This window comes from Anguilla anguilla, chromosome 2 (genome assembly GCF_013347855.1).
Source record: "Anguilla anguilla isolate fAngAng1 chromosome 2, fAngAng1.pri, whole genome shotgun sequence".
NCBI classification, from domain to species: Eukaryota; Metazoa; Chordata; class Actinopteri; order Anguilliformes; family Anguillidae; genus Anguilla; species Anguilla anguilla.
In genome coordinates, this window is record NC_049202.1 from 54,835,366 (window position 1) to 54,851,045 (window position 15,680).

Below are 15,680 nucleotides of genomic sequence, written 5' to 3' on the forward strand. Positions count from 1 at the left end.
TTTTCAGGGGCTTCAACAAAATAGGCCTATGTAACGCTTTACACCAGCTTTGACAACTGTGTACCTTCTGCATCTGGACCGTTTAAAATGTATGTCAAGAAACCACTGAGACTTACAGCACACTTAAAAGCATGTCAATGTGTTTTCTCTGGAAAATATTGTTTATGCAGAAGGCACCACCGTAACTCTGTGGTAAATTGAATTATGAGCCATTAAGTAGCCTAATTCCTGTCTGCCTCTTGCATCAACAGACTCGCCCATTTAGGCTACTGTTTGATTCACCAGTAGCAAAAATGATTACGAAGTACAATACACTTCTTTAATTCCCCCACGCAAGCAGTGAGAACTATAGAAACTTTATTTCTGCCTGGATGGAACCAGTGTTAACTTTTGGGATCATTACTAATTCCCCGTTTCTTGCAAAGCGAAAGGTCAGGAGAACACTGGATCTGCTCTCAGACATTTCGAATGATCACCCCTAAATGCATGGAAGAATGTGATTCATAAATTGACTTGACAAATTTGAGCCGAAAACCCAAGATCCTGGCTCCACTGGGCTGTAGGACTGTCGCCCTCGTAAAACCCCCTTCAACACTTTATGTGTTTTCGAAAGACCGTCGTTAACGCCTCCACAGTTAAACTTGGTTTTTATTTATGTCACCAAAAAGCTTACATTAAGCAGCATTCGTATCATAATTTTGGTGTTGAGAACAAATCAACCAACTGAAAAAACACGCCCCCTTATTCCACTTATTTTGTGTTATTCCACAAAACACATTTATTGACGTTGCTGATCAAATGTCTGACCGAACTTTTCCAAATTTTACAAAGGCTGTAACATTCTCTTTAATTATGCAATTATTCAGTCGATCAACTAACCAATGCGCATTATTATTATTATTATTATTATTATTATTATTATGATGATGATGATGATGATGATCAATAGTAGTAGTAGTCTAGTAGTAGGCTACTAATAGGCCCAGCAGTAATAGTAATGGGTTCATTACTTTGCTATTATTGGATTAAATCGCTGAATACTTGAAAATGTGACGCAATTTGTGGTGACTAATTTATTTTTGTTAAGTTCAATTTTACGTTTTGTAGGTGCTGTCACGAATGGGGATTGAATTGAAGGCGAATTTGCATCCACCGGTAGAGGGCGATCAAAATCCAGTTGATCAGCGCTCTGGACCCACTACACATATCCCACTCTACCCCTCCCCTCTCCTCCCGCCCCCAGAGAGAAGGAGGTGTCGGGGATCTCTAACAAACCCACATTCAAAATGGGTTTATGGATTACATCACAGCCTGTGTGGATAAATCGGACGAGCCAGGTGCTTTTCAGTTTGGCGTCCAGCAAAAGAAAAAGAGAAAACATGCTGGTTCTCAGAGCTCAGGACTTAAATTTGAGAAGTGAAGATCGGAAGCTGTTAACACACGTGAGAGTACATGAGAGAGGCAGGGTCTGTGTTGGCTTTTGATGCTGTCACAAACTTCGTTTCGGTCAGAAAAAGTTTTCTTTTTGTGCAGGTTTTTCACCTTTTCCAGAAAATAAAAAGGGACCAGTAGGACACGCCTGTCATGGACTCTGCTGTCATACGACAAAAATCGCTTCTTGAACTTCTCCACTTCACTTTCCTCTGATAGAGTGGTTCGTTGCGATGGTGTGAGTACCGACGTGAACTTAGCCTATATGAACATTCAGAAGAGTTCGATTGGAGATTGGAGCCCGTGAGCGTGTTCTACGGAGAAGCACCACAACTGATTTCGTTCTTCCTCGATACTCTACGCACGAGTAACTGGATGCTTGTTGCAGGCTTGTGAGGAATATATATATATACTTTAATTACAATACCGCCCTGCATCAAAGAGATGGATCAATCACAATTGTGTGTCGCTATTTACGTGTTGGTTTTATCCCTTGGTCTTAGGATAGAAGAAGGGATGTGCCAACATTACTACCTCCTCCGTCCCATTCCCAGTGATAGTTTACCTATTGTGGAACTTAAGGAAGACCCCGATCCTGCCTTTGACCCTAAGGAAAGGGATCTTAACGAAACAGAATTGCGAAGTATACTCGGCAGCAAGTTCGATTCTCATTTTATGTCTATAATATCTCCAGAGGACAAATATGCCGGGAGCGATGACCTGGGTGATTGGGACCTCCCACAGAAGCCTACAGGGGCAATGCCCAGAGAAATAAAATCAATGGAATTTGACATACAGCATGGGAAGAAGCACAAACCGAGTAAAAAACTCAAAAGAAGGCTCCAACTGTGGCTGTGGTCCTATGCGTTTTGCCCAGTTGTTTATGCATGGAACGACCTCGGGAACAGATTTTGGCCACGCTATGTGAAAATGGGAAGCTGCTACAATAAAAGGTCTTGTTCTGTTCCAGAAGGGATGGTTTGCAAACCTGCCAAATCGGCCCATTTTACGATCCTGAGATGGAGGTGCCTGCAGCGAAAAGGAGGGCTGAAATGCGCTTGGATACAAGTTCAATACCCCATTATATCAGAATGCAAATGTTCTTGCCCGAACTGAAATGAACTTTTTATAAATATAAATCATAGCTACATGGTTATTTTTATATGCACTGCCGAGTGTAGGAATGTATATTTTATGTATATGTGGTGCCATTTAATTATAAACTTGTAAAAAGGTCAGTATTATGCATAACCAGCGTCTACTGTATTTGTTGAACATATCTTGGATGTAATGTATCTTTATATTTATATTGAAGAGCACTTCGCATTGCGAAGGATTGAATAGGCTACACGTTTATTGAAGGACTTTAAAGCAATTTTCCATTCTTCGGAAAATTTGTTTTGTTTTTATTTTTATTGTTTGTTTTTTGTTTGTTTGTTGTTGTTTTTTTGGACCTCAGACGGCAATAATTAGATTACAGTGTAATTATGCAGCGGTAAAAGCTGTAAATATAGCGCCAGATTTGGACTATTAATCTTGTAAATTAAGAGTAACTGCTATTTATTCTTTATACTCTTGTAGCAGAACGCCTTTAAAAAAATAAAACCACTAAAACCACACAGCAGAGTTGGTGTCCCTTCATACATTAAATGTTTGTCTCCCCTGCATAAAGTGCTTTGTTGGATGGACCTGGGAGTATTTCGTGTCTTTGTACCCGTCGGTTCTTTTTAAAAGCAAGACACGTGTCTTTCACACCTGCCATTGAGGACAGTCATTTATGAAACTTGACCCTCTGCACTGCTCCTCAAGACTTCTTAACGCAACCACCTTACAGCAGTTAATTCACTTATCCCTGCTAAGGACTATTTTGATTTAAGAAACTCTGTTATATCCTATTTCCTACAACTGACGAGTCTTTCGTAGCCTGGGTCGGTTCAAAGCGAGTAGGCTATTACTGCTAGCCAGAGTTTGCACGATTTCCACAGGCGCTATTCACCTGTGTGTGTGTTGAAAAACGAAATGTCAGAATATTACCAAAGCACCCTGGACGTTTTGCACTATACTACCTATAAAGTCTCGTAATGAACGAACCGCGCGAGTATTTAATATTTAATTGTACTTTCAAGCAAATAAGCAACTAAGCTTCGATGTAATTTGGCAAAGGTAAGGAAATACCTTTTCAATGCATTTATCGTGTGAGAAGTTAAAAATGCAACTTGCACGTAGGCCTATGTTGCTACACTTAACCAGTTTTATACAAGTTAATAGTCAACTAACAAAATTCCTTTGTGACCATAAGATTTTTTATTTTATTTTTATTTCTTTTCTTTCTTTCTTTCTTTTAGAAAATCAACGACTTATGTTCACTAATCCAAGTTGGGTTGTGCATTTTCCTTGGAGAAAAGCTGCATACCCATAGACCGTCTGAAAGGTATTTTCGAAAGGATTAAAAGTTAAGGACCTTCATTTTCAGATTCTTTCATTTAATCTGTGTGGCGCCAGAAATGCATACAGGATGAATGATCTCTTATAAAAAATATTCTTATGTCTACAAGCAAAGAAAACAAACTTCTCTCGTCTCTCCAAGAAAGATAATATTAGGGTTGTGTTTATTAATTACTGAACTGTTTTTGTATGTTTTGACAAGTCCATAAATAACCAGCACTATTGAGACTATTAGTTAAACGTGTTCAGAATGCAAGTAGGCCTTCTGAAAACTCTGCCCCTTCATGATGTTTTCCAGTGCTTTAATCCGTTGACAGGCTCCCCACTATGCTGTTTTGTCTTTCGCAACATGCTACTTAGATGTGTTTAATACAAAGAATACCCCAGTTATTATTAGCTTTACTCCAGGATACTCACCAGATTCCTAAAATATCAACATGCTTTACCAAAGACTACGAGGTGGTTCTGTAACAATCCCACATAGGCTGATTTTTCACAAGTGGGTGTCTGATCCTATCAAGGTAGTCTTAAAATGATTGCCCCCATCATTGATGAGCGAACATTAGCCCAAGACTCCATGCTGTTCTGACAGGACATGCAGCTGAGAATGGTGATAAGGTCACCAGGTCCAATATCACTTGCAAAAGCTGTTGTACCCTTCTTATAAACTTCTATTAATCATCCAGTTTAGTGTGACAAAGCAGATTTGAGAGACTTTTTTCAATCTAACATTCAGTTTAATTAAAAATATATATATTTGGAGGTGTTCTATGTCTTTGCTGAAAAAGTGAATGTCTTTGTAAACCATTCAGGTTTTGAAAGCCACGTGTGATGTTTGTGCTGCTAATAACATGAGCTTGATTGCAAGGCAAAGCCCGGTAGAGTTGCAAGGCGTAGCTGAATAGGCCTAATGTGATTATCCGTCCGCTGTTACCCCATGTAAAAAGTCATTGTGTTTGTAATGACTCTCTGGATGTTTGGGGGTGCGGAGTGTGGGGCCCTGTGACTGCCCCTCCAATGGAAGTCCAATTACCTCCACAGCAGCGCCTGAGGAACGGTGGCTGGGCTGCCGCCTGCCACGCTGTTTTTCTTTGGGTCAGGTTTCTGTAAACTAATAGGCAGAAGGGCTGTAATTCAAACGCGTACTCCGGTCTCAAATATAAATCTGTTTTATGATTGCCTCTCATGCTGCACAAACACATAACTGCGCTCACACGTAAATTAATTAAACGCCGGATCTGCTTCGTATTTTTATAATCGATTCAATCTGCCATCTAGCTCAGTTCAAGACATCTCTTGGTATTAAAGAATGCCGTAGAGAACTGGTGCATTGTAATCTTGTTAGAGCACTTGGCGTTGGCGTTTTTATTTTATTTTATTTTTTAAAAACTGTTTATTCCAGTCCCTTTCACCAGAGTTAACACTGAGTTAACATTCTTTGTTATTTCAGTAAGCCTCCCTGGACTGTCTCCTGAATCCTAGAGCAGACAACACCATGTCTTCAGACACGGTGAGGGTCCTAGCATGTATGTTAATTCTGCTTTCTGAACAATCTTACTACAGTACCGACAGTCTCTGAAATTCAGATTTATATAGTTCAGCACACTGCGCTTTTTGTTTTTTTGAAGCTGTAAGAAAAAAAAATCAATGTGTGCAATATGTTTCAATTTAGTTTTTTTTGTATTTTATTATTTCCCATTTTTACGGAAACACAAAGTTATGTGGAAATACTGTATTACATATGACCCCCCCCCCCATGCACCACCACTATTCTACTTTTATTCTCTCTGATATTGGAATAGAAAACTTGAAATGAAAATGGTATTTGGGGAATTTTACCTCATACATACATTATCTTGTATTAAGGTTACAGTATGCAAAGGGCATTGTCTGACATTATTATGGGCTATATTTTGAGTTTAGCACTTTAGCACTGGTGTCTTATGATTTACTAACTAAATTCTATCTTTCTTTTTTAAATGTCATTCAAATGTCATAAATGCTATTTTGATAGATTATTGGAATGCTACAGGTTGTTACGAACTGGCAGGGCCTACCGACTAACCACAAAGCACTGAGTTAATTTAAATAGTGCATTAAATACAATACACAATCAATTTTGTGAGTTCCAGATTACATTTTTAACATGACTGGATACATTTGATATTTGTTCAAAATATCAAACTTTTGTGCATATAACTGGTAGATTAAATTCACGCCTGAGTTAACTGTGTAAGCTTTGCATTTATTTACCATTTAGCTATGAAGTGTCTGGTGCCTGTTCACTGCAGCAGTGAACTTTCTGATACAGGTCCTTTCTGCAAGAATGCCCTTTATCTTAACTAGCAGTTTTGGTTCATTTGTTCACATTGCCTAGTGGAATGGCTCGTGAACACTTGCAAGAAATCTTCTGTCTCCATTTTAGGTAGGCTTCTGTCTATCTATGTAGATTCAGCAGAACATAGTGTATTCATGTGAGGGTGTAATAAAATAAAAATTTCTAAAACAAATATTCACGCAACCATAAATAGCCACAGGGGGGAGTTCCAGGTTCACATTTTCCAGAATTCCAAAAAATCCCACCTTAATGATGATTTTGTCTTAACAAGGTTACAATTAAATCACTTGACTCTTGTTAGACTGCTTGAGTTCAGTTGTCAGTTTGTCAACATAATTATCACACAAGCTAAGCAAATCAAGAAAAAAATATTATTATGGAAATAGTGATCATCTTCATGTGCTTAAGATCAATCGGTTGGTATGTACATTTTAATTTTCAATTCACACTGAAAAGACTAGTTTAGATGTGTTTGGCATAGTGTGTGTGTGCGAGCACGCGTGCATGTGTGCATGTGTTCGTGCGTGTGTTCACGTGTGTGTACATTTGCATGATTGCATGTGTAAATGGACATATGTCTACTATAGATGTGTGTGTGTGTGTGTGTTTGTTTTGTGTATTGCTAACAACCTTGGGGAGAAATACAATCCTTTTAGAGGAGCAAGCTGAATAAAACCTCAAGGGGAACCAGACCTCTCAAGAGATGCCCGTCTCTGTTAGGCTGCTTGATGATGCAGTATCGGTCTGTTGGCCTGGGGCTTTTGCTGATATTTTGCCCATTCAAATTTTTATATGAAATGGGAGATGAATAATCAAGATAAACTTAATTCTCTGAGGCCACTATGCAGTGAACCCTAAATGCAATTCAATCTGACATTGTTTTAGTTTAATTCATACAGACCACACAAGTAGGTCAGCACAAATAAAAATACAATTTGGGACCACAAATAAAATTTGAGACTATAGGGACCTGCTAATTATAGATGTACTTTCTCAAACCCTGCTGTTGACAACTAACTTGAAGGCTCCATATATGCAAAGATAAAATGCATTATTAAAATGCAGATTTGACAAGGTATTTCACATTTTTTCACACTTTTACAAGCATACATTAACAAGTGTAACACAACAGGTGTAACAAAAATATCATTAAGAGAACTTACCATTTAATCATCAATCATTGTTTTGACTGGAGGTATCCTTAAGGGTCGACTACATCAAGATCTAGTCTTATGTTGTTGGGACCTGGCAACATAACAGAAGTAGTGCAAAGTGAACAGGAGATGACAAAACCCATCTTGCCAATGTTTTACATGAGAGATGTGTGGGAATAAAATGCTAAGGTGTATGTATATTGGTGGGGGTACTACATGTCCCAAGATTCACGTTGATGCAGAATACATAACCGCTTTGAAGTGAAGAATTTCAGTCATCTTTGATTTAACATAAAGACTATGATTTGGAACATTGGGTGATTAGGAACATGAGTTGGTCTGATTGAAGCCATCCTGTGAAATCGTGAGTTTTATAACAAAACGTTTATCAACTATGAAAACAGAACAGAAAATTCCCATTGACACAATTCAGGAACGTCTGAATTAATTAGTGGTAGTTAAATTTTGCTCTGTCAACTATTACAAAGTGGAAGTAAACAACCATGAACTAATTATAGAAATAAGTCCTAATAGGTTCATAGGGTTTGTTTTCTTCTCCTCACACGGGCTCAGCAAGAGGACCCCTTGGAACTCTGCTGATAGAGGAAATATGCCTGATATAAATGTTGTCCTTAAACTGGGTGTAGTTGCATTGCCAATTGATGCACTGAAAGCTGTAATGTTCTTAGTTTGTAATGCATGCCAGCTAACCAGCCATTATTGCTGAGCAGTATTGCTCAAACCTGTTCTTTCGGAATACTGTGATTGCTGGTTTTAATTCCCATCTGAGCACATAGTTAAGTTTGACTGAGATGTTAACTGAATGCAAATATGGGTTCCACATCAATTGATAGTCTTCTGCTGTTAGTCCTTCGTGAAAGTAAGATTTTGTTGCAGGGTCATTTGTGTGAGTGTGAAGGTGTAAATTGAGCTATTCAAATTCATTTGTATGTGCCCCCAAATAAATGAGTTGTTAAATGATTTCTTTAGGATCTACCAAATAATTAAATGCTTCTTTGGGCTTACTTCAAACTACTGTCCCAAATCTAAAACAACCTCTCTTCTCTATATTGCAATCAGAAACAACATTTTCAAGATATCTGGCTGTTTGTGATGATAATCATTTGTGTCAATATAGACAACCCTGTCATTTGATTTATAGTGAATAAGAATTCAAATCTAAATGCGCAGGTAGGACAGTTAAAATGTTTATCTTTCTAATGGAAGGTCTTGTGTTAAATCTTATAGACTAACTTGCATATCAGTATGTACAATGAATACCATAAAGGGGCGACGTAGCTCAGGAGGTAAGACCGATTGTCTGGCAGTCGGAGGGCTGCCGGTTCAAACCCCGCCCTGGGCATGTTGAAGTGTCCTTGAGCAAGACACCTAACCCCTAACTGCTCTGGCGAATGAGAGGCATCAATTGTAAAGTGCTTTGGATAAAAGCGCTATATAAATGTGTTAGCCATACAATTCTATTAGTTTCTTCTTATGTGGACAAAGAAATAGCAGCTTGATGTTATGGAGATGTTATTTACTATGTCACAATAACATCTAAAAGATGACATAATAATAAATAATAATACATTTATTTTATATAGCGCTTTTCATGAACTCAAAGACGCTTACATTACTTGAGTTAGCTAAGGTGCATTAGAATTTCAGTTCCTGCGTAATAATGGCTGCTTATTTATATTATTGTGTGGCACAATGTTGAAATATTTCTCATTTCTTTGATGCCACTTTTTTTTTTTACGTCCTGGTCAGTTTGCGACTCCCACACAACATTTAATTGGAAGCCTTTGAAAGCTCCCTTTTTTAATGGTTCATAATGTTCTGGTCTTGGCTTCCAAGTGAGGTTTTAGTATGTTGTCTTTCAGATGTGATGCTGTCAGGAGGTGTATGGCTGGTTCTTCCTTTCCAAAAGGCTGATAACAAGGCCTACAGTAGCTGATATACAAGGTCAGACTGGCTTTGATGTGTCTGATGTTGAGGGCGCACTGTCTTTATGATTGAAAAGATGTCTCTAATGTTTGGTCCAATCTCCTACCTTCAGTCAACTGCTGTGCAAGTGTATGTATTCTGTTCTGTTTAAAGGAGCCATTTGGAATGAAGTTGTGCGGTCTGTTTGGTGACCACTTTCAGCACTGTATGGTTTATATAACAGTGAGTGGTAGAACTTCAGATTTCTAAAGATGTGGCAAGTGCTTGTTTAAACACTAATAATTGAAACTGTTTCTGAGTGCTGGTGCTGACTGGAATGAGTTTATCTTGATTTCTGTGGTGTGCAACTGTTGGTTCACAAACACATGGCAGGACTCTACACTGTCCCTAGACAATATACTGGTCCAAAGCGCAGAGGGTTTGGGTGTGAAGTTGTCTGGCATGGCTCAGGAAAAAACTGAAGCCAAAGTCTCTAGGTGTCAGTGAGATACTGAACTAGTCTGTATCTCACTGAACCCAAAGCCTCTGGGTGGTGGTGAGATATTGAACTAAAATGATTGCATGGAGAGATGTGATAATATACAACACAGGTTTCGCTTTACAGTTGTTCTTTGGTATGAAATTTGTGTAAATAACCTGTAAACATTTTTTCTACGCATTCTCATTTTGTTTCTGAATTATTCTGCTTGTATTTCTTGGGGACTGTTTTTTGCTGTAGTGGTGACTGCAAGCTGTGCAGGAATATTGCTGAGTGAAAAACACAAACAAATCATAAACAATTTCCTTGTAAATTCAGAAATGAGCTGATTGCCTGCCTTGATGAGGACACAGACTCTTTAATACTAACTGCAGGGGTAGGAAAATTTATTGCAGAGCTACAGGCTGCTTTCCAGAAGCGTATGTATAGTAAATAATGTCAGAATGCACATACTAGCAGGTCCTTTACCTAGTCCTGGCAGCACTGCCCCTGAATGTTCCAGTCCCTATCAGATCTGGCCGTGAAACATTGTGTTTGTTAGTTCAACATAGCTTTCATACAAGGTAAACTGCAGTTTATGCCTCATGCTAGTTTCAGACAGCTTTCTGACTACATAGTTCACATTTTCTGTTTGAATATCATTGGTTTTTTTCTTTTAAAGTGTTTGTAACTAGTAGCTGCGTACCATATTTTAAAAAAGTTTTCCATTTTCATTGAAGTATCAAGTACCAGCAGAAGGCAACAGACAGGATGTTGACCCTGTTTTGTGAAAGCATGCATCTGAACTCTGCATAGATACACACAAAGGCAAAAATGGGTATAATATTTTTAGAGGGAAAAAGAGGGACAGCAGACCGGTGAACTAAGAATTGTGAGCACAAACAAGTAAAATTTAACATTGGCGATAGCATGGCCAGTCTTTACACCTTTCTCTCTCTCTCTCTCTCTCACCCACGCATACACACACACTCGCGCACACACTCGCACACACACACACACCAAATTCCATGTGTATCCAGTCACATTATCCTACATTTTTTTCTTTTGAGTCAAAAAAAAATTATCATTCAATTTTTTTGGCTTGAGTACAGAATACAATCATGGTGGTCTCTTCCATTTTCTAAGGGCTGCAAATTCATATTCTTCTCATCTTAAAATACTTTGGAAACCACAGACACTTACGCTAGAAACATTGTGTTTGCTACACAATTTTAAATATCATACGCATCATGGCGTCAGCATTGTATTCAAAGAGAAGACGGCCGTTCTCATGAATTCTCATCAATTATCTTTTCAGACTCACAGGCAGATATGAAAGGGGGAGCCTCTGTGGGCAGTCTGCCACTCAATCAAACCGAGAGCCCCGGCTCTTTGTTCTTCCCTGCTTGGCAGGCTGTCACGCTGCTTCAGTTGGCGGCACCTCGCTGTAATTTTCTCACAATGGCTGGCGTGTGAGCGCTCCATCATCGCTGACGAATGTCTCTCTGCTCTCGTCCCCTCTCCGGTGATCCCGCAGCATTGGATTTACCTGCAGTGTCTCTGGCCTTGCGTTCCCAACAAGCACGCACCCCTCTTTTCCCGCGGTAAATATCGTGTCATGCATCCAGCCATCGATTTATCTGTTTTCATCTTTTGTTTTGTTCTTCCTGCGGGTGCACGTCTGTTTGTACGAAGGATCTGCTGAGACTGAACAAAACAGGCTTGGCTTTGGGGATGCGAGAGCATGTTATTTCGTCTGAGACAGCCTTAACTGGAGGAGCCTCCTGGGGCAAATTGGAGTCTGATCTCACCAGAATTTAGCTCTCCATTTTCACCAACCAGTTTAATTAGGACTATAGGAGAAAATTAATATTTGATGTTTTTGGATTGTAGGACTTTGGCAGACCCACTGTGAGAACAATTGGAGGCTGGGATTGGGAAATTTGTGACATGGAATCTGGATCTGTTGGGCACGCTGAAATTGAGCTATGAAGTGTTGGATGAGCTAATGCATAACAAAAGATGCCCAGGATACCAGACACCTATTACAGACAGTCAATTCCATGGGCCGTGGGCTAAAATACCTGCAAATACAGCAGCAGACAGCACTGTGTGCTCTCCTGTTTGCTGTGCCCCCTCCTGAGCTGTGGGGTTGGGGGAAGGCAGGGAGGGGGAGGTTCTCCTCACAGTGGGGGGGGGGCGAGGCTGAGGCTGGGGCTGGGGGGTTCATGCTCAGCCAGAGGGCAGCTGACAAGCTCTTCTGTCTGGGCCAGAGCCAGGTCCAGAGCAGCAGCAGCATCGTTAAAGGCTGTTTACAATCTACATCCAATTTGTAACTCATTGTCCCATGCTGTACTCCACAGGAGTCCTCTACTCGTTTTCTCCTCTCTATCAGCCTGTCTCTCCAGAAGGGGGTAAACAGACAAACACACACCGCCTCATGGGTGCCGTGGAGCTTGGAGACCAGGTCTAATTGAGCAGGATGAAAAGCTCATTGTGTATTAGTTAGGTGGCTTAATGTGAATTCACATTACACAGGCTTGAAAATACTCATTGGAGCTATCTGAACCAACCCTACATGTCCAGGTTAGCTCTCAAAATGTGCAGTTATTGATGTCAGAAATTTACAGACAAAATTTCAGTCTTGTTTTCCAACAGGTTGCATTTTTTCCAAATAAGAAAATACTTTATTGGCTCTAGCCAGGGGGGAGGGGATTCTGTTTATTTTGCCCGTTTGGAATCTCAGTCTTTTTCTTTTACTATAACTGCTGCAGTCATGTATTGCTAATGGTTAGGAATGGCTTTAATTGCATACAATGTTTCTCACAGTTCAGAGCCTTCATTGAAAAGGAGATAAGAGAGATAACAATGAATGAAGACCAATGGATGATTATGGCTTTCTTTCATGTTACACTTCAAAATCAGGAGGTGTCAATAGTCATTCAGGCCAAACACACAGCTATTCAAAGCAGATAATAAGGCACCTAAAAGATGATCCCAGCTTTAATAAAGCAAATGTTTTCTTCAGAATCCTTGAATTAAATTGGTGTAAGTGAAAGCAGTTTTACTCTGCTCACTATTGAATATCTTTCAAGCAAGTAAAATCTGATGAATCTTTAAAGGGATACTGCACCCCATAAATGAGCGGTATTCATTCATTTCCGTGCTCTGCAAAGCATATTTTACTATGCACACTAATTTGTTAGCAGTGAACCTATGAAAAATGTTGCATGTAGTTGAATATTGTAGCAATGTGTTTGGAAAGAAAAAGAAAAGCAAAGTGGAAGAATATGACAGCATTGCTTCAGACCTGCCATGACAATGGCATGTGAGACACAGCTATAGTACCCTTGAGCAAATACTTGGCCTTATTTGCTTCAATAAAGCATTCAGTTGTATAAATGGATTGTATGTAAAGAATGTAAGCTGCTCGGGAAACGGGTGTCTGCTGAGTGGCTAAAATGTGAAAAATGAAGAACATGAGCTGAATCTTTCTTGTCAATATACTTCCATTGTCTGTGGACCATTCCTTCAGATAGTGATAGCTTCTTGCTCATCAAATTTGTATTTGGAATGTTTCATTGGTCTCGCTGTGAAGTAGACATCCTCCAGTGATACCAACGTAACCTGTAGGAAAAGCCATGTTCTGCCTGTCAAGTCAGATATGTTTCTCGTGTTTGTGGGCTGCTTATAACATGCCAAATGCAGATATTTTGTTCAGAGAGCAAATATGGGGTTCGCACAGTAGAGGAATCACACAAAAAAATGAGAGTGCTGTTAATGAAATCCAGTTCATTATGCGGCACAGCAAGAGAACAGAAGAGAACATAATGCAATTTTGTTTCCTAGGGCAAACAGTTGATATTAGATGGAGTAAAATATTAATGGAGGTGAACTGCAAAGATCTAATGAGTTAAACATGTAAGGAGAAATTAGAATTCATGAAACGAAGAGAGAACTGTGGGGGGAGAAAAGGTTTTCTGTACTGATTTCCGAAGATGCAAGCGGAAAGGGATTTGATAGCTGAAGGTTTAATAGCTTGCTCAGATAATAGAGCAGTTCAGGCTTTGTTTTATATATTGGTACGAATGGATCATCCCCCAGCTGGCATGTCATGCACTGATTACAAGATAAGAATGCAGAATAGCAATGATATTACTTTAGTGATGTTAGGTATTCACGAATATGTATTCTGGTTACATACTATACCTTCACCATACCATACGAACCTGCTTTACTCTGGATACATGCATACATAACACATCACATCATTGTGGCCTGTTTGAATGAACTCCTATAATTTTGAAGTGTCCAGGTAATCTTTGACCTTTAATTGAAATTGATTGAAGTCCTTTTTTTTCTTATAGCAAAGCTTGGTCTAGAATTACTGAATGAAACATACCTATACATCTTCCTTCAGAAGATCTCTTGGCAACTACCCAAGTCTGAATCACTTTATCTTCTAGGGAATATGTGCCACCTAGTGGTTTCAATTTTAGCAGTTTCTCACATGTCAGTGTCCTTCAGTCTTCATTTTTGCATGTCTGTGTGTGTGTGTATATATATATATATATATACACACACAGACACACACATACACATTTCAGCTTAAATAATACATCTTTTAGAATTCCCCTGCACTGTACCAACTCTACAAATATATGTAATGAAGAATACTCATACTATTCTCAAACAGTATATTTACAGGAGTGGCAGAAGAGCTAAGCTGCCAATTGCTGTATTTTAGGTTGAAACGGTGTTATCTGAAGAGTTAGCTGAAGTCAGAGAAAAGGACATAGGCCTTAAGGACTGGCAGATCTGCTGGTGGTGAATAAAGCAGAGCTATGGAGCAGGAGAAGATTACGGTTTCCTCTGCCAGCTGCTTGGCGGGAGATAGAGCGGCGTGCGTGTGTTTACCCTCAGCAGCTTAATAACACACCTCACCGTCCCAATAAAAAGGAGCTCTGGCTCGGCGCTCTGGACGGAGCGCCAAAGTAGAAATGACAGCCGCAGGCGATGCGATCCTTACAGAACGCCCAGAACCTTCCGTCCACCTGTTTCATCTCTCCGCTAGACCTGCCCGGAGACCCTTCAGCACGCCTTCCGCATGGAAATTTCAGCATCCCCTCCCTGGGCTCTGGGCTGAAAAGGTCTGATCGGCCGCAGGCTCCATCGCGAGCGGTGATGAGCGGGCTGGGCGGTCTGGATGCCGCTGGCGATAAGGCAGCGTGATGGGGCCGGGGTCTTTTGAAAAGCTTGTTCGGAACAGAACAGATGGCGTGCCGAGGGAGGGGGGTGTGATCAAATGAAACAGTCATGCGTGAGAAAAAGACCAGTCCTTCATGAATAATACCACATCGCTCCGTCACACTGAAGAGGCTCTGCCTCTCATCAAACGGCATCCTCCACATCCACAACCAACGGGTGGGACCAAAGTGGAGGGCTGCAGACGGTCCAGATAATGCCATAACGTTGTCCTTCACTCTTTCATTCTTTTCCCCTGCACAGAGTTGCTTTTGTTTTCTAGCAGTGATTTTTGCACGTACCGTTTGAGTTTTCCAAATAGCATGACCAGAGTTGTGGCTCCGTCAGTCACAAAGTTTGATCGCTTGCTCCTCACACTAAGTAAGACAGCTTTTCATCGGGCTCTGGTTGATTTACTAGCATTTTCCGGGACGTTTATTTACCCTGTAAGCCTCGCGTTTACTCTTGGATTTCGTCTCACAGATGGAATTGATCCTTTGAATGGTGATGAATAAGGATGAACTCGCACCCACATGTTGGCATGCGGAGCGTAATTACGGATTAGGAGTGTTTCATTACTGTGGAATGCCGCCCTGGCTGCAGACGGGTCAGCAGAGCTGGGTAGAAAATGAGGAACTGCATAAATATGGATGTATTAAGTCAG

General features: G+C 40.1%; 1 protein-coding gene and 1 long non-coding RNA gene across 2 annotated transcripts; both read left to right on the forward strand.

The window, feature by feature from the left end:
* Nucleotides 1–1,250: 1,250 nt before the first annotated feature.
* Nucleotides 1,251–3,050, forward strand: nog3 (noggin 3). The gene has a single exon (XM_035403660.1). The coding sequence runs from the start codon at nt 1,876–1,878 to the stop codon at nt 2,545–2,547; it is 672 nt and encodes a 223-aa protein (XP_035259551.1). The 5' UTR covers nt 1,251–1,875; the 3' UTR covers nt 2,548–3,050.
* Nucleotides 3,051–3,205: 155 nt separating this feature from the next.
* On the forward strand, nt 3,206–9,560 carry LOC118221652. The gene is made up of 4 exons (XR_004764159.1): nt 3,206–3,594; nt 3,777–3,883; nt 5,327–5,386; nt 9,252–9,560. It is a non-coding gene; the product is annotated as an uncharacterized LOC118221652 (long non-coding RNA).
* The last annotated feature ends 6,120 nt before the right edge of the window (nt 9,561–15,680 follow it).

Bases quoted from the DNA above. Each gene is read 5' to 3' on its own strand.
- nog3 (XM_035403660.1), top strand. From the start codon at position 1,876: ATGGATCAATCACAATTGTGTGTCGCTATTTACGTGTTGGTTTTATCC.